This window comes from Pipra filicauda, unplaced genomic scaffold (genome assembly GCF_003945595.2).
Source record: "Pipra filicauda isolate LSUMZ 115617 unplaced genomic scaffold, ASM394559v2 scaffold36_size6622888_pilon, whole genome shotgun sequence".
In the NCBI taxonomy this organism is placed as follows: Eukaryota; Metazoa; Chordata; class Aves; order Passeriformes; family Pipridae; genus Pipra; species Pipra filicauda.
In genome coordinates this window covers 2,065,721-2,086,428 of record NW_024104498.1, presented here as the reverse complement: position 1 = coordinate 2,086,428, position 20,708 = coordinate 2,065,721, and the positions used below count along the sequence as shown (strand labels likewise).

At 42.9% G+C, this 20,708-nt stretch overlaps 2 protein-coding genes across 14 annotated transcripts in view; one reads left to right on the top strand and one right to left on the bottom strand.

The window, feature by feature from the left end:
* Nucleotides 1–1,039: 1,039 nt before the first annotated feature.
* On the top strand, nt 1,040–20,522 carry NEXN (nexilin F-actin binding protein). Of its 10 annotated transcripts, none has more exons than XM_027744069.2 (14): nt 1,040–1,155; nt 6,390–6,468; nt 7,508–7,699; nt 7,834–7,915; nt 8,002–8,150; nt 9,092–9,133; nt 10,252–10,419; nt 10,498–10,671; nt 12,861–13,046; nt 16,181–16,381; nt 17,698–17,919; nt 18,979–19,164; nt 19,746–20,106; nt 20,212–20,522. In XM_027744069.2, the coding sequence occupies exons 2-14, from the start codon at nt 6,442–6,444 to the stop codon at nt 20,223–20,225; spliced, it is 2,004 nt and encodes a 667-aa protein (XP_027599870.1). In that variant the 5' UTR covers nt 1,040–1,155; nt 6,390–6,441; the 3' UTR covers nt 20,226–20,522. The 10 variants fall into 10 exon arrangements, with proteins under 10 accessions (XP_027599870.1, XP_027599865.1, XP_027599873.1 ...); XM_027744064.2 differs by having other exon boundaries at nt 6,386–6,468; XM_027744070.2 differs by having other exon boundaries at nt 1,041–1,155; nt 6,386–6,468; nt 16,184–16,381.
* The window catches only part of FUBP1 (far upstream element binding protein 1), a 33,452-nt gene continuing 24,307 nt past the window's right edge, over nt 11,564–20,708 (bottom strand). For all 4 annotated transcript variants that reach the window (XR_005564820.1, XR_005564821.1, XR_005564822.1 and 1 more), the window contains one exon: nt 11,564–12,323. Coding sequence is in view for 1 of the 4 variants with exons in the window: in XM_039384682.1 (XP_039240616.1) it covers nt 12,306–12,323 (18 nt within the window). In the remaining 3 variants the exon portion in view is untranslated. The remainder of the gene's footprint in view (nt 12,324–20,708) is intronic.

Genomic DNA, 20,708 nt, shown 5'->3' with positions numbered 1-20,708 from the left:
ACCAACAAAAAGCAACTATTAGAAAATATATTATATAAAGGAAAAAAATACTGAACGGCAACAGCTTTTGGGCTGTGCAGTTTAAATTGGGGGAAAGTTCCTGTGCTGTCCTTCAAAAGCCAAACACGTTTTGTCTTCGATGGCCGCTGTTGAGATCTGCACAGCCTAAAGTCATGTGGTTATTGTCCTAATGTTTATAATCCAGCTGAAAGTCGGGCTCCGGTGTGACAGACACAACACTAGAGAGATGGGAAGAAGAAAGTTCTGCACTGGAGACCTTGCAGTTGAACGTGTAGGAAACAAGTCATCTTTAAGCAGGAAAAGGAATGTATTCAGATGTAATAAAACCGCGTTCTGCCACTGCTTTGTAAAGTTCCCAGAGAAAGGCGCTGCTTTGAGCCACCGCGCTCTGCCTCTCGCAGCCTGGCACTGGGGAGATTCCTCCCCGCTCCACCAGCACCGTCACATTACTATTATTAGTTGATCGCTCTCCATGTGCCATAAACCGACCGGGGACCTGACGGCCGTAGGTATAAAACCTCCCCGCGGGCCGGGCCGGGCCAGCGGCGGCGGAGCTGCGGTGCCCGCGCTGAGCGGGGCCGGGCCGGGCTGCGGTGAGTGCGGGCTGAGCGCGGGCTGAGCCCGGCCGGGGCTGCCGGAGCGCCGGCGGTGCCCGGGCGGGGATCTCCGGGACGGGGCCGAGAAGAACCGCGGAGCGCTGGAGCAGCGCCGGGCCGGGCGGTGGGTCCCCGAGTCCTCCGTGTCTCCCGGCCCGGCCCGCGGAGCCCCGCTGACCTGCGGCAGGGCCGGCACGGCCAGCACCGCGCCAGCCGCCCCGGTTATTTATAGCCCCGCGCCGCTTCCAGCCCAAAATTAGCCTGTTGGCGGGGCCGCTGCCCGCAGGGGGGTCTGGCAGCGCGGCCGGGCTGCGCCCCCCGCGCGGATCGGCGGGCGAGGGGCCGGGCACGGCGCGGATCGGCGGGGCCGGGCCGGCAGGGGCAGCTGCCGCGGCGCGGGGATCGCCTGGAATGCGGGCGCCGGGCGCGCGCCGCGACTTTTATGGAAACTTGCGGCGGCGGCGGCGGCCGCAGCCAAGGGGCGCTCGGCAGCGCAGCCCGCCCGGAGCGCCCCGAGCCGCAGCGCGGGCAGGCGCAGGTAAGAGCGGCTCCGCCGCCGCCGCCGCGGGGCTCCGCGGGCTCGGCTCCCCCGCCCCGCTCCCCGCCCTGCCGCCCGCAGCCCGCCCCGCTCCCCCGGCGTGCGGCGAGGCTCGGGCCGCCCGCCCGCCCCGCTGACCCCGCTCCCCTCGCCCGGACCCGCCGCGGCAGCGCCGTCTCCTCCCGCCGCCCCCTCACGGCCCCGCGCGGCGCCCCCGGGGCGGCCGGGCCGAGCACAGCCCGCGGCAATGGGGGCAGCGGCCCCTTCGCACCGCGGGGCCGCCGGGGAGGGACCCCGGGCTGGGGCGGCAGCCGCGGGCAGCGCCGGGGCGATGTCGCTGCAGCCAGGCGGGAGCGGGGCCGGGAGCGCCGGGCAGGGGCTCCGCACGGCCCGGGCCCCCCTCACGGCCCGGGCCCCCCTCACGGCCCGGGCCCCCCTCACGGCCCCCTCACGGCCCGGGCCCGGCGGGTGCGACCCGCAGCAGTTTAACCGCAGCCCCGCAGCGGGGGTTGTGTCCCGGCCGAGCGGGCGCTCCTCGGCCCCCCGGCCGCGATGGGCGGCGAGCGCGGGGTGAGCGGTGCGGGCAGCTCGTCTGGGCTGTGCGGTCCGTAAGAGTTACTTTGAAATCCCATAAATGCCTGATTTTCGCAAATCGCGTGTCTGCACGTTCAAAGCAGTTCAGTTCTGTCGGTGTGGTTTTCAGCTGAGTGCGTCCCTTGGTTCTGCTTCACCCTGAAGGGATGGCTGTAAGACAGCGTGGGTTGGAAGAAAATATTGGGCTTCTGTGACAGCTTACAAACTGTTTATTATCATGTTTATTTTAGGTAAATAAGAACTTCTGTTAATGCAATAAGCATGCTTAATGAAACGTGTTAATTCAAACATTAATCAGCAAGTAGCTGTATGGTAGAAAACATAGTACTCTTAACCTTAGATCTTGGAACTTAAGAGACCTTAAATCTCTTAGAAAATTGACCAATGAAATTAAATTGTAAAGTAATAATTAGTCTTATAAGAGGGCCAAGTGTAGTCATTAAGGAAGATACAGAAGTATGAGAACATGCCTAGTATATGTAGAAAGAACAGTCTGAGTCAAGAGCCTATCTTGAGCTCAGGATATAAGAGCTGGGTAGATGGTTTAAGACTTTGCTAGGGAATACCTCCTCTAACTGGTTTTGGAATGTATTAGATGAGCGGTTTCCTCAGTGAAAGAAGTCAGACGAGCATCTACCATAGGTGGTTGAAGTTGGCTGTGGGGAGGTGGAGGGCAAAGCTGATGGCACTGGGAGGGCAGGGCAGGGCAGGAGGCGATGGAAGTGCCCCTTTGCTGTGCACCCGAGGCAGCCACAGCTGCTCAGAGGAAGGTTGTACACACGAGTGGGCTTTCACAGCACTGCCAGAGGGGGGGTTGCTTGAGTAGAAGCAGCAGCACATCTCGAGGAAGGCAGGAGACCTCTCCTCTGCAGCAGAGGCACCACACGGGCCATGACCACCGTGGGGTGACCAGCCCTGTGTTCAGCCTGAGCTGGCCAGGAGGATTTCCAAGAAGAGGCAGATTGGCTGTGTCCTGTCAGTGGGGAAGGGAATATACAGATGGCAACAGTGCTTCATATCCAGTATTTTACCCCTTGTTTCAGCACCTTCATCTCTGAAGTCCTGTCAGTCCTTTCAGCAGAACTGAAATCACACTGTTGGTCCTCAGCTGCTGTGACACAGCAGGGGATGAAGGAATTATGGCGTGGGGCAAAATACGCTGATTTTTCTGTTGGGGACTTCAGTTCACAATTTACTGCCACCTGTGATTAGGATCAGCAGACACCGTGGAACATGAAGTCACGGGCCAGAAGATCCCAGCAGGATTTCCCCCTTAACAGAGCGCTCTCTCATCCCCCACTACCTTTGCTCTGGAGCCTGTATACCCCGTAACAGTAAGAAGAGAGTAAGGAATTAACAGATCTTTTCTACAGAGAGGTGATTTCATTTTTTTAACACTTTGGACTGTGTGGCACTCTTGCATTAAGAATGTTTATAGTTACATAAAGAAACACAGGCACCCCTTGTATTAAATATGCTTTTACAGGTAACACCATACCTGTAAGGACTATTCTATAATATGAATAGTCCTTATATGAGACTCTCAATAATATAATATGAGACTCTCAATAAATGTTTGGAGTGTGATAAATTCAGAGACCTAGGAAAAGATTGTGTATGAGATTGAATTAGCTGGGGCAGTTATTGGTGAGCATTCTGGTCTTTAATTACAAAGACTTAACGAAGGAAATACAAGGAAGTGGGAGTAGTTTTGCATTTTGTATTATAGAAAATGTGAAGTTGAGACAGCTGGTGTTAATTGTCATAACTCATTGGCTTCAGTGGAGCTGACAGTTTATGCCAGCTCAGGATCTTCCCCTGTGCACGATAATTTTAGTACCTACTTCAGTATCTGTAATTTAGTACAACAACTGGTAGTGTCATTCCAGATCAGTTATGGCAAGGACATAAGTGAGGAACACTTCCCCTCCTCTTTCCAGTTCTATTTAGTATTTTGTTTAATATTTTAACGCTGTGTTTTCCTCTCCTTAGTTCTCTGGCTGCAAGTAGTGAGTTGCCAGCTCTGACAATGTGGTTTTCTTATATAATGGAGTCTTCCCTGCAAGTAGATCACAAAGAGGAGACAGATGGTAAACGTAACTTGGTGCCATGAAGGGCTTATTTATAACTCACAGGACCCAGCAGGAGAGCAGGGGGCCTCCCAAAAGGAGACACCACAGAGGAACTGGACCTCTTTTAAAGTCCTGGCTTCATAGTCCTGCTGTGAAGAGTAGTGTTCAGGCCAGGGAAATGCTGATATTTGTCGTGTCTCCTGTGAGGATGTTAATCACACCTCTGAAAATCAAGAATTTTTTTTTAAGAAAGGGAATTTTATTATTTGTGGGAAGTCTGGGGTGTTTTTTAGTCTGGTTAAAGCTGCACAACTTTTTTTTTTTTTTTTTTTTTTTGGTATCAATTGAGGACTCTGACCTCCTTTCAGAAATGGAAATTAATTAAATTTAAGGAGATGAATTTTAGGACTTGTGAGCCATCAAACCTCTGTCCCCTGGATGTTTTGGCTTTTTGTGTTCACTTTCTTTTGCCTGGAGTAAGGTTTTAGGGAGGCTGCATGAAAAATTGAAAAAGTGCTGTGATCAAAACAGCACTTTTCAGATCAGATCATATCGAAGGTGATTGCTTATCATTTACAGCAAACAAATAAGATAATTGAAAACACTTATTTTTTTTACAGAACATTTCTAATCTGTTGCCTAGTTTCCTATGCCTTATTGGTTTTGTATTAAATTTTCACTTGAACTTTGAGATTTTTATATTTTTTTTGAGTGAGAAGCTTCAGTAAGGAGCTCTTACAGCTTCTCCTGAGATATGCTGATCTTGGGAAATAAAAGATGAGACTGCATCTTAAGCTTCATAATAGGAAGCAAAATAGTTTCTGAAGTATCTATACAAGTAGATTTGTGTTGCCTCAAAGAATAAGCATTACTTTTATTAGATGAGCTCTGGGGGAAAATTCTTACTGCAAAGCAAGAATACATATGTATATACACACAACTTAAAAATGTAACTGGTTCATCTCAAAAGGGAGTTAGTAGGTCAAGGTTTCTTGGGTTGGCAAATTTATTACTGCATACTTTTGCAAAGCTATTGGCAGGTTAGGAAGTCACTGTTCTTCCATGACATGGAAGGTGTCAGGATTTTTTGATGTAGCCACTTGGGTTTTCCCAGAAAGAAGACCTGGACTGTGACCCTCTCCTGGTGATCAGGCAGATCCAAAGGAGCTTCAGGCCACAGCTGTAATTCCTGGAGCAATGGTCACTGCCACACAAGCCAAAACTCAAGGAGTGTTCCTTTTTTTCTTAAACATTTTGGATTGTCTTCCCTGGAATTTCCTGCTCTGCCTCGAGGGGTGCCCAAGGTGTGTCCTGCTGCTGGTCCTGCTGGGCTTAATGGCCACGGAGAGGGATGAAAGTGCAAACATGGATGGTATCATGTTTAGCAATGCTCTGCTGCTTTACAGCCATATCTTTCAGCATCAAAGGTGCAGGTAGGATGACTTGCAGAGGCAAACTGCCACGGAGCCAGCTGGCTAACCTTCAAACATATTAAGAGCTGGTGATGCCAACAAACTGGAAAGCAGCCCAAAGTAATAGCAGATATGGCAGCATTCCACATGGCAGGAACAGCTCTGCCATCCTCCAGGCCAACGGCCTGTTGGACTGGCACAATTTTGGAAGTTCAGACAGCAGGAATCCACATGGAAAATTACTTCCAACATTTGCACTTTTAAAGAAAATTTCAGATTTGTTATCCCACTGTCAAGGGGTTCAGGCAATTGGAGCTATCGGGAAGGTTCAAGACAAAGTCTTGACTCATAAACATCTTCTTACAATTAACTGCACGTTCTGCATCGGACATTGGAAAGGGCTGTTTGCAAATGACTTTAAGAGGAAGCCACATCAACTGGGTTTGTTGCTGCAGTGAAGATTAGAGGTGCCCTTCTCCTGAGGTGTTCAGGTGAAATGGAATTTCTTGGGAAAGATTATCTTTGGGACTTCTCTGCTCCAGCCCTGTGTGAGGGCTGCCAGGTCTCCATGTCCTGGGCTACTCCAGTGCATGGATTGCACCAGTGCATGACATTCCTTTGTTTTCTGGTGGGTTCCTGGCACTCAGAGGATTGATAGAGCACAGATAGCAGGAGCACTGCAGTCATGGTATGGTTTCTTTTCTCCTACAAGCTCTGATAGACTGGAAGGTGAAAAAAAAAAGGAAAGGGGGGCGAAAAAAAAGAAGGAAAATCAAAAAGAAAAGACAAAGGCTTGCCCTGAACTTGAAGTGCCTTTCTGTTTGGTTCCTAATAAATACAGTGCACTTTAAAATTTCTAACAACACACCAGAGCTTGGCTCCAAGCTGGTTTGTTTTTTTTTTTAAATGGAAATTAAAACCCAATATCTAGAACTATATAGAGGAGTTATGAGCATGAATAGTGAATCATAAGCTTGTTCTTTTAATTACTGTGGCACACTTAGAACCTATTCATGTCTTCAAAAGCCTCAGAGGACCAAGTGAAATTGTGATACATTGATTTCAGCCTATGCAACCTTATTTACAGGAAGATGGTTAAAGCATCATTTAAAAGGAAAAGGAAGGAATATAACTTACAACTGTTTCTTTCAGGTAGAAACTGAAAGCAATCTTAAAACATACCAGGTGCAGAGCACAGTACAGTAACCATGAATGACATTGCACAGAAAACTGAGGTAGGTACCTATTTTAAAGTCATCAAAGCAATGGAATAATTTACTACTGATGCTTGCAAAAGTAATAATTACAGAAAAATTGTAATAGACAATTATACTGGAATGCTGGTATTGCTGTTATTTGATAGAGTCTGTGAATTATGTTCTTACTGTTATTAGAAAAACATGGAGGGGGAAGGCAAAATAAAGGCAACAAAATATAAAGAAACTTTCAGTGTTGATGGGGTAATTCTGGACAACATGTCACCTGGTGAAAGGTGAAAATATATGAAACATGGAATGTTTTCAGCCAGTTTTCTCAGTATTTATTACTTTATTGAGAACATTCCTGTCATCATCACCGTAAAAAGAGAAAACTTCCCAGCAGTTCTGAGAAGTGGGAACTTCTCCTGCTGTTTGTGCACCCAGAGAGTAGCACTGGCAAAGAAATGTCCATTTGCTGTATCAGTATCAGTCCTGCAATCTTTGCACTTTATAACATAAAATCCCTGGGATTCTCTGTTTCTCTAAATATTAAGAAAGTGAGCATGTTAATGCACTGGGAGTTTGAAGTTAAGAAATACTACTATTTATTTAAAAAACTGTATATGGCTGCTGAAGTGTTGCAGAACCCCCCCCGTTACATATTGTATTATACATCTATGACTTTATATCTGTTTTAAGTGTTGGGGGCAGAGGGGCTCTTTGGTGGCTGCTTAGGATTGAAAGCAACAATCTAAATCTGTAATTAATGTTCAAAGCCCCAGTGCCTGAGAATGTACATTCACACAGTTCATATACTTGTTTTGCAGCTCTTCATTGCAATTGCTTATAGCCTAAGTTTAACGTAATGCTAAATGTTGTTTTGGTTCTTTTAGTATTTATTGCTATTTATGGCTTAATTGATGATGGCTCATGGCACAAAGTTCCTAGTAGCAACTGCACTTCTGTTTTATGTTCTCACATTTCTTTCTAACCCAATCTATCAGAATATTTCTGTCCATCTGCTTCAACTTTTCTTTTTTTCTCTTATCTTCATTTCTTCTATATCTTCACCAAGATTCTGCTTTCTTCATCTAAACCCGTCCCAAAGTCCTATGTGCCCAAGCTTCACAAGGGCGATGTAAAGGATAAATTTGAAGCAATGCAAAAAGCAAGGGAAGAAAGAAATCAAAGGAGATCTAGAGATGAAAAGCAAAGAAGAAAAGAACAATATGTTAGAGAGAGAGAATGGAACAGGAGAAAGCAGGAGGTTGTTTTCTTTGCTAATATTTTGTGTTAATATTTGACATTCTGCCTGAAAATCTATTCACATTATTTTAAGACAATAACATTGGGATTTTATTAGTTATAAAGACAGTTTACTTTCTGTGTTTCATCAACTAGATGAAAGAACTGCTCGCGTCTGATGAAGACGATGACACCAAATTATCTAAAACAGAAAAAGGTTATGTCCCAAAACTGATAGGTAAGAGAGGCCCAACTTTAAAGGCCCCATAAGTCACCTGACAAGTATTAGATGAAAGTATTTATCAGTGTATTTCACATCTACAGGGACTGTTAAAGGCAAATTTGCAGAAATGGAGAAGCAAAGGCAAGAAGAAGAAAGAAAAAGAATGGAAGAAGAAAGGAAGCGCAGAATCGAACAAGATATGATTGAGAAAAGAAAAATTCAAAGAGAATTGGCCAAAAAAGCCCAGGAGGTATGTTGATCTGATCACACCAGGCAGGGTACAATTGGAAGCAATCAGCCACAAATTAAAGTTTTGTATTGATCAGAAAGATTCAATCTTAAGATTTCTGATAGTGGTGATTTACGTGATGCTCAGTGGGATGGAGGTGGGAAATAATGTTCAGAGACTCTTCCTCTTCTTTACAGTAAATCTTTTTTTAAGCTCTAAAACTGAGCTACAGATGAAACCAGGCAGGCAAAAATGTGGCAGGAACCAGGCACAAATTCTGGTGTCCTATGCAAACAAGAGTTTACAGTGTTTGCTAAACTAATTTGAAAATGTTTCTTATGTTTTACCAACTCTTACTTTTGCTTGTAACATGAGCCAATTGTTATTTAACCAAACGACAGTAATACTTAACTTAGGTTTGAATTTGTTCTAAGAAATGAAAACTAGGAGTCAGTTTTCAGACAGGGTTTTCTACTAAGGCTTTTAACATTGTTACAACTGTGCTTTTAACTGGCAATGTATCTACCATATTTTTAATCTACTCTGCAAGGCAGAAGTTACATACATGTCGAATTTTAGAATTAACGTGAAGCAAACACAGCATTTGGCTTTGGTGGTTTTTGCTTTTGTTTGGTTTTGCCTTTGTTTGCTTTTGTTTGGTTTTTTTTGGTTTGTTTTGTTTCTGTTTCACACAATTCTGGAATGCTTAAATGAAGACTCAAGTACACTTCTTAGTTCAGCCCTGCCCTGTTAAAATGCTGTAGCATATTTTCTCTAGGATGTTTTATGTCAGGTTGCCTCTTCCTCCACAAGCATTCCAGCCAAGGTCCAGTCCTTATCACCCCTGGGAATTTAAGTGCTACCTACATATCTCTGATACAAAAACAATTTCCAGTTCTGTGTTTGCAACTCTAAGGCAAAGAGCCAAAGTAATGTAATCCTGTGAAATTCTCATTTAATAGATTGAGGACTTTAACAATACGGGAACTGAATCAGCAGCTGAGGTAATCAGATTTTTTTAAAGAAATGTTCACCTACATTTTTATTCACTTTTGTTTTATTGTTGTAATTTGGGTTGGGAAAACTTCGAAAAGGGCACACAAATACCTGCTTAAAGTTCAACCAAGGAGCTAACAAATTGTTAGAGTATGTGGAACTAGATGTCTGTTCTTGAAATCAGTATATTGAATTTTGAAAAAGAGCCTGCACTGTGAATACTTTGTGGTTAGTTAAAAAGATCTAAAATGTAAATATTCAAAGCCACCAGAATCATTTGATATATATTGGTCATGATACTCTAAGTCCTCTGGCTTTGGAAAGAATCATCTTAAAAGCTCTTTGCCTTAAACTTGAAATTAAAAGGGGCTTCTGACAACATACAGATGTTTGAACACCTCACTCAGTGAACTTTTTTTTTTTAATTGACTAATTTACCATTTGGATTTTAAGTCTTGAAAATAAATGTTTAATTTCAAAAAGCTGGGTCCAAAGGTCCTATTGTCTTTTACTAACACAAGAAGATCACACTCCTACTACAGTTTTGGAAAGCAAAAAATACCCCCAGAATCCATTAGCTTTAACTTATTTGACAGTGTCCCTGTTAATCACGGTATTCTGTGGAGAGGAAAAAAAAAAGGTAAAATGTATTTTGGCAAGTAAGTTGCAAAAATAGCTTTGAATCAGCAACTTCCTTCAAAAAACAATTACTGTGCCTGAGAAATTACAAATTGCTCTCTAGAGCCACTGGCTTATTCCAGCCACAGTATTTCCTTTACAGGGTAAATGTTAAAACTGGACGTGGAGTGTGGTTACAATTGCTGTGTATTCCAAATTACACCTGTTCTTTTCCAACCCGTGAGTTTTTATAACTAACAGTTGGTGAAAATATGTAAAGAAATCAAGGAGTTTCCCAGCAGTTATGTTTAAACTATAATTCAGTCTTGACACTCTTCAGCTATTACAAGAAAAGCAGTGAGTGCCACAGGCAGTTGGATTTATTCTTGTGGTTAATACTCAGTACAAGTAAATCTTTTGGAAGCTTTGGTGCACACAGGTTAAACCAGCAGTTTCATTAAGAAATGAGTTTATTTATATGATATCTAATAAATATCTTTCTGGACAGGAAGGGGATGATTCACTCCTAGTTACAGTAGTGCCTGTGAAACCCACCAAGACACCTGGGAAGGTGAAAATAAACTGTGAGAACCCAGGAAAGGAGAGAGCAGAGGAGGAAGAAATGAAGAATGAAAACCAACCCCTGAAGGAAACCAAGTGCCTTTCATTTGTCATGGTAAACCCCCATCCCAAAACACCCACAGAGCAGATAGTTATCAGCTGCAGATAGAACTGTTTCATGTTCCTTACCCAGGGTGAGAAGGACAGCAGTGCCCCCCCGGAGTCCGTGTCTCCCGGGAAGCTGAAGGTGACATTTGAGGAGCTGGAGAGGCAGAGGCAGGAGAGCCAAAGGCGGCAGGCGGAGGAGGAGGCCCGGCAGCGGCTGCAGGAGGAGAGACGGGCCTTTGAGGAGGCCAGACAGCGAATGGTGAGGGCAGGGCTGCTCCTCAACAGCATCCTGCTTTTTTCTTACTCCTCAACCACATTTCGAGCTGTTAAGAGTCTGAAAATGCCTTTCTGCAAGATGCATTTTTAGCCTTAGCTCAGTAATCACCCAGTATTTTATCGTGCTTTCCACGTTCCTTTAGTCAACCCCACAAATACAGGTGCTTGAACTGTGCCAGCAATCTCAGTGGGTTTGATATCTACACTTTGCAGTCCCTTCAGCTGTAAGTCTTCACCAAGATTACTGTCTGTTGTGTTCTTAATTAGTGCTGCAGATGTTTCAGTGACCAGGTTTTGATGCAAACATTCTGTAGGAACAGAATCCTGTTTCTTATTCCCAGATTTATTTGTCATCATGGCTGGGCTTCGAGAAAGGAGATTTGGGAAGGGCTCTACCCACCTTTGTTGCATTTATTTGTAAACATATAGAAATAAACATCAAGTACAACTCTCCTCTTAGGAAGAAAGGGCAAAAAAGACAGACCAGCTCAGCTCCCTCGTATATAGTGACATAAACAACATACCATAAATGACTTGATTAAGTCCCCAAACTGTCAGAAATGTAGCTCACAATTCCTGGTTTATATTATTTGCAGAACCACCTCCATATGTGTTCTTTATCATGAGGCAGAGTTACTTTAGATCACCTCTAAACAGACCTCACTGTAGTTTGTTCTTGGATCACACTGAAGGAATCACACACTCACCATTAACCAAAGATCCACCAGGACAGTTTAGTTCTGTATTTCCTCATTTTTACCACACTCCCTTGCCAAAAGCAATTCTCAAGTTCTGTATTTGAATACTTTTCCCCTGTACAGTCATGATCACTCTGACTTTGTTAATTCACATAAAAAATTCACATACAAACAAGATTAATGAGAAACGAGGTTTTAATCTTCTGCAAAAACTGGGAAAATATTATTTATAGGAATTTGCTAATTTCAACAGACTGCAGTTATTGAATGGACATTCTCAGACAAACAGATCAAGATCATTATATTGACTACACTTCAGAAACGTTCAAGAAATGTATATTCTACACACACAAACTTAAACAAACCCAACACCACAGAACCTCCAGAAAGCTGAAACACAGAAATTCTCAACTGGTCCACACTGAGAGGGTTCTGGCTTTAGGCAGATACCCAAACTGTAGTTTACTGCTTCACCTCCACCAAATCCCTTAACTTGTTCACACCAATAACATGGTCATTATGCCAACAATGCACCTTCTTCTTTTTGTCTGGGGCTGGGCAGCAGAGGAGGAGAGGGGAGACAGTGACAGAGTGAACTCCTTGGAGTCCCGAGCTGCTCTAACTGAGGTGCAGTTCCCACCTCCCGCCCTCGTGTCTATGCTTTCATTTACCAACCAATATAAAATGTACAAATTGTCTGCATCAAAAGAAGTCTTCTAACATGTGGCTTTATCTGCTATGCAGTGGTTGCCAAAACTGGAAGTAATAATTTTTCTCAAGTACTCTGGGGTGTCCTCTGGAGGGGGTTTGGTCTTTTGTCCTTGATTGCAGTTTGCAAAGCACAGGCTCCTCTTAGCAGGTGAGTGTTCACTGGAGACAAGCTACAGTGAGGAGATCACAGTATCTCAGTTCCCTTTCTTCAGTGATGATTAAATGGCTAAAAAGAAAAGAAATAAAAATCTCAGTCTGGAATAATAGCAAAACGTTAATGAATTGATTCAGTTTTTCTATAAGACTCTACAGCATTTTTTCAACTGGTGCACTGGTGAGAACAATTTCTATGCCAACAAAAAGACTTGATGGTATAAAGGTCTATGGAAGTGATGTAAATAAATTGAATAGGGAGTGATTTACAGTAAAGATCCAACCCCAGGATCATAAAGTAAGTACTTAACTGTCCAGCCTTTTCCTTATAACACATGGTTTGTTCTTTGAATTACACACCCAATAGATTTTTGAAAACTACAGAAGCTACATATAGGATACTGAAAATTTCCCTTCTCCCTCCCTTGGCTAAAACCAAGATTAAAATGTTTCTCTTAGGAACCAAACTCTTGCTATATTTTTTCCTCAAGGAGAAAACAACATTTATAAGAGATCAGAAAGGAATTAATGGAGTATTTATTCACTATAAAGAATATTTTTATGTTTGGGTAAGTCCTTTCTATTTTTTCCTCTCCCCCTTTCTCTGAAGATAAATGAAGGTGGGGATGAAGAATCTGAAAATTCTGTTAAAGAATTCCGCCCTGGGAAACTCAGACTCAGTTTTGAGGAGATGGAAAGACAGAGGAGAGAAGAAGAGAAGAGGAAAGCAGAGGAGGAAGCGAGGAGACGCATAGAGGAGGAGAAAAGAGCATTTGCTGAAGCGAGGAAGAACATGGTATGGGATTCTGGTTTAGTGCATGATTTCATTGTTACCAAACTGGAAAGAAACTCTGGCAAAAAGCTTTAAATGGAGTTAGGAATGTTTGCTTCAATTCCTTCCTTCATTAATTCCCCTCCCCACTCATTAGGAGGTGATGGGGTAACTAATCAGGTTCATTTACCCCAAATCCTCACAGAACGATCCCTCCTCACACCCAGCCTGGAGAGATTCCAGCTGACTTAGTCAAACCCAGAGATTCCATCCAGTGGGTATTATTATGCCGGATGCAACCAACTTGGAAAGCAAAATGTTCTCACTAGGAGGGTTTGTTGGGGTTTTTTGGGGGGGAAGAGCAATTCTTTTACCAGCTCTGGGTTTCTCTCACACCTTTACAGGGTGTTCAGCAATCATCTCTTACAGCTGGAGCACAACTAATGGCATCCCAGTCAGAGCAATGAATTATCCAGTCACCTGGGGCTCTTTAGGAAGGAAAAATGAGGAAGGCTGAACCCAGCTGACTCAAATGTAGCTTTTAAAGTATTTCAACACAAAAAGTAACTCATGGCATTTCCCATCAGAACAATTTTAATACAGGTCTTCCTGAGATAAATGCAGATCTCTGTGACATGCAAGGACTTCTAAAGTTTGAGTTAAGATGATGCAGAAGACAAATTTTCAGGCTTAGGACTGACATACTGACATTAGCTGAAAGCAGAGGGAGATGACCAATTTCAGAGGGTGGCAACAATATTATTTATTAAAAAAAAAACCCTAGCATGGAACTTTTAAGTGCAGTCTTCATCCTTACTCCAACCACCTCAAGTCTCAGCAGGCTTGTGGGTATAAGCCAGTTACTTACTGGTGGATATAAGGAAATACAATATTAAATCACCCAAACAGAAACTAGAACAAAGTAGTGTTTGTTGCAAAAAGAAGGGCAGGACTGGCCAGTACAGAACTGTGGAATAACCCAGTTATTTTATGAAAAGCCAGCAGAGAACTAAAGGGAAGCAAGGACAGTATGTCTGGTTTTTCTTGTTTTCTTGAGAAACACTTTTTTCAGCCTCGGTGCAGCAATAACCTCACTGATTGAACGGGGTTTAATCCATTAGCTGCAGCACAGAGACTGTGCACTGTGACTCCAGGCACTGAAAGCGGTCAGCAATTAAAAAAATTAACTGAAAATCTATGCTCCCCACCACCAGTGTGATGGCTTTCAGACTGAAACAGGGATCTCTCATCCCCATCAGTCTCGTTCTGTTAGAGACTGCAAAAAGAACCTGTCTTAGCAGAAATAATAAAGAAAAAAATTCTACTTTCTCAGTCCCTGTTTGCCCTCGGAATATTGGCTGACTGTGCTGCAAACTGGAATTGTTACAGGAATGTTTCTCACCACCAACTGTTCCCACTTTGCAGGAAAAAAAAAAAGTATGGCCTCATTTCACAAAATATGGCTAAAATATTGACTGGACTAACCACAGGGGTTTTGTACCTCACACAACTCATTGAATCTTTGTGGTTTTTAACCACCAATAAATTGGTTCTCTGTCTTTTCATAAGTCAGTCACAAATACAGAGCAGCAGCTTCAGTGTTTGCTCACAGGCCCAGCTTTTGAACACACGTGGGCAAATCCTGAATTAACACCCCTCCTGCTCCCTCAGGGTCTGTGTCTCCTTGAAGGGATGAGCACATGGACCAGGGCATCACAAGCAAGAGTTTCATGTTTCTTTGCTAATTTAGGCAATGGTTAGCCTCCAAAAACTGTATGGCATTGTTTTCATTGAAGGAAATAGTTTACAGCTTGTTTTTAGACTTCACTTTTCCATAACACAATTTCAACAAATATGCTCGTATTACACAAAACAAATGAAGAATGGAAGGAATGGTGGGGCTGAAGTCCAACTGTGAAATTACTCAGAGGGAAAATCAGAAGGATATCTGTAGTGAATACCAGAATTTGAGTGGGATTGGGCTAAAAAACTACTGAAAGAGCTGTGGCAAATAAAAAGAATATGGGCAAAGTAGGTCGAGACAGGGATGTGAACTAGGATGGCATCAACAGCAGCAAAAGGTGTGGGTCACAGGGCAGTGAGCAGCAATAAAGAGAAGAGGAATTGTCAAAGACTCTCAAAAAATGTTTAGTTTCTGTTCCTTTATGAAGGTAGTCACAACACCTTCTCCAATGGAAATTTGCTGCTTTAATTGTTTCCAGCATTTGACCGATTCCTGCTGTTGGGAATGGCTGCAACTCAGGGCACACTGAGCCTTCCATGTTTGCCCCAAGGCTTTTCAAACATGCCCTGATGAAGCCCAAAGCACATCAGCTCAGAGTTGTGGGCCAGGACCCGAGCTCAGCTCGCATTCACCTCCAGAACATTCCTGCTGGGACAATCTGTCAGCAAGTTTGTCCAGGTCCATGCCCAAATGGAAGCTTTGGCAAGGAGTTGTTTTAACCTTCCTGCAGGACTCACACTGTCACCACTGGCCATTTTGGTAGCACACAGCTTCAGATTTTAGTCATACTGCACTTCAGTCTGAGAAAATGTTACTTCTTCCATTCCCTGCTTTGGAAGGAATGAAAACTGCCTTTCCTAAGCCCTACCATGCTAGGAATTAGTCTGTAAGATACACCAACTGCTCCCAAACAGCCAACTAAGCCTAACCCTACTGGGAAGCCAGAGACAAGGCCAGGGAAAGGAGGAAGCCCTTGCTGGGGGTTCTATAAACCAATAAACCGGCAACAGGACTTAAACAATTTGTTCACAAGATGAGTTTCTCCTGAAAATTCTGTTCAGTTCTCCTTCCTGGAAATGCTAACATTGCTTAATTCAGTTTGCTCCAAAGAAAGGGCAGCTCTGTGTACTTCAGTGTTAAGAGCAATGACATTTAAACACAAACACTTTGTTTAATGATAGTCTGAAGGAAACAAGAATGAATTGCTTTAGGTCCTAAAGGAGCATTTAGAGGGCAGAAAATACTTCATTAAAGTTTTAGCACTGTAGCTAAAGTTAAATACAACCCCCCCAAACCATTCCCTCCTACAATATTAGAGGAATGCCCACAAAATATGTCACCTGTTTATGTGACATAAATCTTTATGTCCCACAAGTGTCTGAGCAATGCTGTGGTTTCATCTCTGCGTTCCCAGCAGGTGCTGGATGATGAATCACCAGAAATGTTTAAAACATTTTCTCAAGAATCCCTCGTACCTGGGAAACTGGAAATTAACTTTGAGGAGCTGCTCAGGCAAAAAATGGAAGAAGAGAAGAGACGCACAGAGGAGGAGCGTCGGCAAAAGTTGGAAATGGAAAGGCAAGAATTCCAGCAGCTGAGACAAGAAATGGGAGAGGTTTGTGCATCAAACAATATGTTGAGCATGCTCTGAATAGATCATTTCAGCTAATTATTAAAATCTCAGTTTAAGGCTTTAGCTAAAAATTTCCTTTAAGGGAAATGTTAAATAGACACGTTCAATATTGTGTGAAAGGAAGGAAAAATAGAAACCCATATTTTGCAAACACTGTATATGATAATGACATATTTTTAACACTAATCTAACCAGGGAAATGTTTTTATCTCTTGCCACCCTTAAAGTAAACAACAGTTTCAAATTTGTAATTTTTATTTTGCAGTCGCTTCTGAAAATCTCTAGAGTATTACTAAAATGATTAGACAATATTTACTGTATTGGGAGAACAGAAATCTTTAGTTCCCAAGTGAAAATACAAAACTAAAGGTAGGAAAGAGCAAAAAATCCTGCCTTTCCTCAGGGAAACACTGTGTAACTAATGGAAAGAGATACAGTGGGCTTTTTCTAATTGGTGTATCAAGGGTTTGAAGACTGTCACAGTTGACTGTACAAATCACACACACGATTTGCTTGACATTCCAAATGTTTAAAACATCCCAGTCATGAACTTCACACTTCAATTTGGCTGTGGGTGGCAATTCTTTATTATTCCCTTTTGAAAGTTCAAGGACTGTATTATTTTTTTTTTTTGTTAAGCAAAGCTCAAGTGAGTAATAAAGGCTGTGGCTTGTGATGTTCTCAAGTCATCCCAGGGAGAAAGGGAGACAGAGACATCCAGCAATAATAAATCTTTACCATCAGCCAGAGGTCATAAAAGGAGGGAGAAAAATATCAGCAATTACAGCTTCAGATGTGGTCTGACTACAGGAGCCAGAGCTGCCCTTCCTTTTCCAGCCACAACATCCTGAAATGTCATTTGCTTTTTACTGAATTAAAAGAAAAAAAAAGGAATAATTTTATTGTTTAACAAAATAGCTGTGGTTTAGAAGATTATTTCATATCATATTGCAAGTAAGTAGAGGTGAATTTATGGATCCTGGATAACTCAGTTTTTTGTATTGGTGTCTGGTTTTGTGAGTTTGTGAAGGGCATTTATTGACAGGAACCCTTGAACAAAGGGTGTTTTAGAAGATATCTTACAAGACATTTTAAAATCTCCAGCTGGTTGAGAGGTGATACAAATGCAGTCATCATGAGAACAGGGAGGACAAAAATGTTACAGGGAGAAGATCTCTGCTGATTTCTAGTAACCAAGAGAACTGTAGTGTTTTGAGTTGCACCTTTCTGTGGGAGAACGGGCAGTAAAACTAATTTAGGGCCTTTTCCACCTTACACATTCTGTGATTTCTCAACAGCTGGAAGAAGAGTGTGAAACTTTTGAGCTGAGCAAAGAATACGAAGAATTAATAAAGCTAAAAAGAAGTGGTTCTATTCAGGCAAAGAACTTAAAAAGCAAGTTTGAAAAAATAGGACAGCTGTCTCAAGAAGAAATACAGAAGAAGATTGAAGAAGAGCGAGCAAAGAGGAGAGCAATGGATGAAGAAATAAGAGAAAGAGAAGCTGAAAAATTCCAGGAGGTAAGTTCATTGTGTGTATGTTAATGATATAATTAACCAGCACATTAATGATCCAGGAGGGGACTATGCTGCTGCTTTCATCAAATTTTGTTGTATTTCTAAAATGATGTTTTCCCTTCTTTCCTGTTCCCTCCTTGGATGTTGAGGATCTCTCACCCAGCATCCCTAAAGGAAACAGCACCTGGGCAAGCAGAGAGAGATTTTTCTGCTCCAAGTCCTCAGTTCAGCATCTTTAACTTGAGACCTGCCAGCCTGAGGGTTTAAAACATTCCTGTCTGAGAATTAGCCATTAGCACTTGAATTGCTTCTCCTGCTGAACTCCAATTCATTCTCCACTGTATGAATTAAATCCAAACCACACCCAACCCAAACAAAACCACTTGAAGTCTTTTTATCAGGTTCACTCACTCCTCAGGGTAGAGCAGAGGAGGATGCCCACCTATCTATAGCTCAGACTGGAACCTCACACTTTTCAGAGGGGAAAAAACAAGAATTGGAGCCATCAGTCTGCACAATCCACACAAGGGTCTGGGACCCACCAGCCCAGTGGAGCTTTGGTGCCATAATTCTGTGGCAGTGCCCAATCCTGTGACAGCAGCAATCCTGCCCTGGGCTCCTCTGCACAGCACTCACTCACTGCTGGGGCAGCTCAAAGCCTGGCTTTTAGTTCTGAACTTTAAAATTAATGATTGACACTAATTGTTTCTGTAAGATCAACCTTAGGGGTTGAACCTACACTACCACCATGGCATAAAACTCAAGTCACTGAGGATTTACCACTGGCACAAAGTATTACATTTCTATATGAATAAAACTTCAGGAGTATTTTCTACCTATCATTTCTTAAATTACTTTTGCAATTATTTTGTCCTATCCTGGGATAAACTATTACAAGACTTGATTTTAGACCCCACATTTAACAAACCTGCGAAAAAAAGCAGGATTTTGTGTGGCTTTTCTCAGTTAGAAAGAACTGTGGGAACATAAAAAATTAGTTTTACCATCGTACACATATCAAAGATAATAAATAAGTCCCGTTTTGAACGTTTTCTTGCCAAGGAGGACGATGTAGATGTGAGACCAGCCAAGAAATCCGAGGCTCCCTTTACTCACAAAGTGAACATGAAGGCCCGTTTTGAGCAAATGGCGAGAGCCCGGGAGGAGGAGGAGCAGAGGAGGATCGAGGAGCAGAAATTCCTGCGCATGCAGTTTGAACAGAAAGAGATCGATGCAGCCCTACAGAAGGTAGAAATCTTAAAGTCTCATTCCTCAGTCCTAAGTGTCATTTGTTTCTCATTACCACTGATGACAACACTATCAGAGACACAAAAGGAACCTTTTGCTTGTTTTAGCAGCTGCTGGGAATTGCTGAGGTAACATAAATAATGTAAAAATTGCATTTGGTGTTTACCCTTCATGGAATTAAAGAATGGTTTGGGTTGGAAGGGACCTTAAAGATCATGTCCCTGACACGGGCAGGGACACCTCTCAGCAGACCAGGTTGCTCCAAGCCCCATCCAGCCTGGCCTGGAACGTTTCCAGAAGAGTACAAGACACTGCTAAGAAAGGTCATGGCATCCCTTGAACAGTTTGAAAATGGAATCTACACTTGTGCCTGTATTTTACACCAAGATTCCAGCCTAATTAAAATGCATTTTACTGCCTGTTGCATTCCCAGATTCAGGGCATATGTGACCTAGTGAGGACAGGTGTGGCATTTCCCCTTCTCACAAGCACCAGAACTTGTCTGTGATCAGAGATGCATCACTGGCAGTCACACTGCTATTGCCACTTTAAATGTTCTAAGTCGACTTATTTCAAAACAGAAAAGAGAAGAGGAAGAAGAAGAAGAGGGAAGCATCATTAATGGTTCTACTTGTGAAGATGAGGAGGATCAAGCTCGATCTGGAGCTCCCTGGTTCAAGAAGTCACTGAAAAACACCTCAGTTGTTGATGGCGAGCCAGTGAGATTCACAGTTAAAATCACTGGAGAACCCAAACCTGAAGTTACGTGGTGGTTTGAGGGGGAGATGTTGCAGGACTCTGAGGACTATCAGTACATTGAAAGAGGAGAAACCTATTGCCTTTACTTGCCAGAAACCTTCCCAGAAGACGAGGGGGAATATATGTGTAAAGCAGTCAACAACAGAGGCTCAGCTGCCAGCACCTGCATTCTCACCATTGAAAGTAAGAGTTAGCATTTTAATCTGCCTAATTCTCACTCTTCTTTGCATCTTTCCTGTTACCAAAACCTAATTACCTTTCTCTCTTAACCCTTCTTGTATTTTCTAGCTGATGACTACTAATGCTCTACCTTAGCTGGAATCTTTCTTCCCCTCAACTTTCTTACTGCATCATCTCTTTCTCTGATGGGGCCAACTAAAGAAAGCAAGGATATGCATTAATTTGTCATTCCTGCATCAGATAACCTTCGAATTATGAGTGTGTCTGGATTCCCTACTCAAGGCAAATATCAGTATTAAAGGCTAAAAAAAAAAATCAATGTATGAAAGATCAACAAAGGAAAAAGCTGAATTAAAATAGTGCTCCCCCATTCCAAGACTGCTGCATAACAGAATAAAGCTGAATACACAACCTGGAAACATGTGTCGTGGTGTCAGTCTGTTGGTACACTTTGCATGAGCACTGAATATTTAAGTTGTTTAACTTTATCCCAGAGGCACTGAACTGGCAAAAAGAAATACTTATTGATGATGTTCAGAAACCCAAGTGTACTGTTTTTAAAGAATAAAAGATTACCTAACTGCTCACCACTGCTGCCTTTTTCC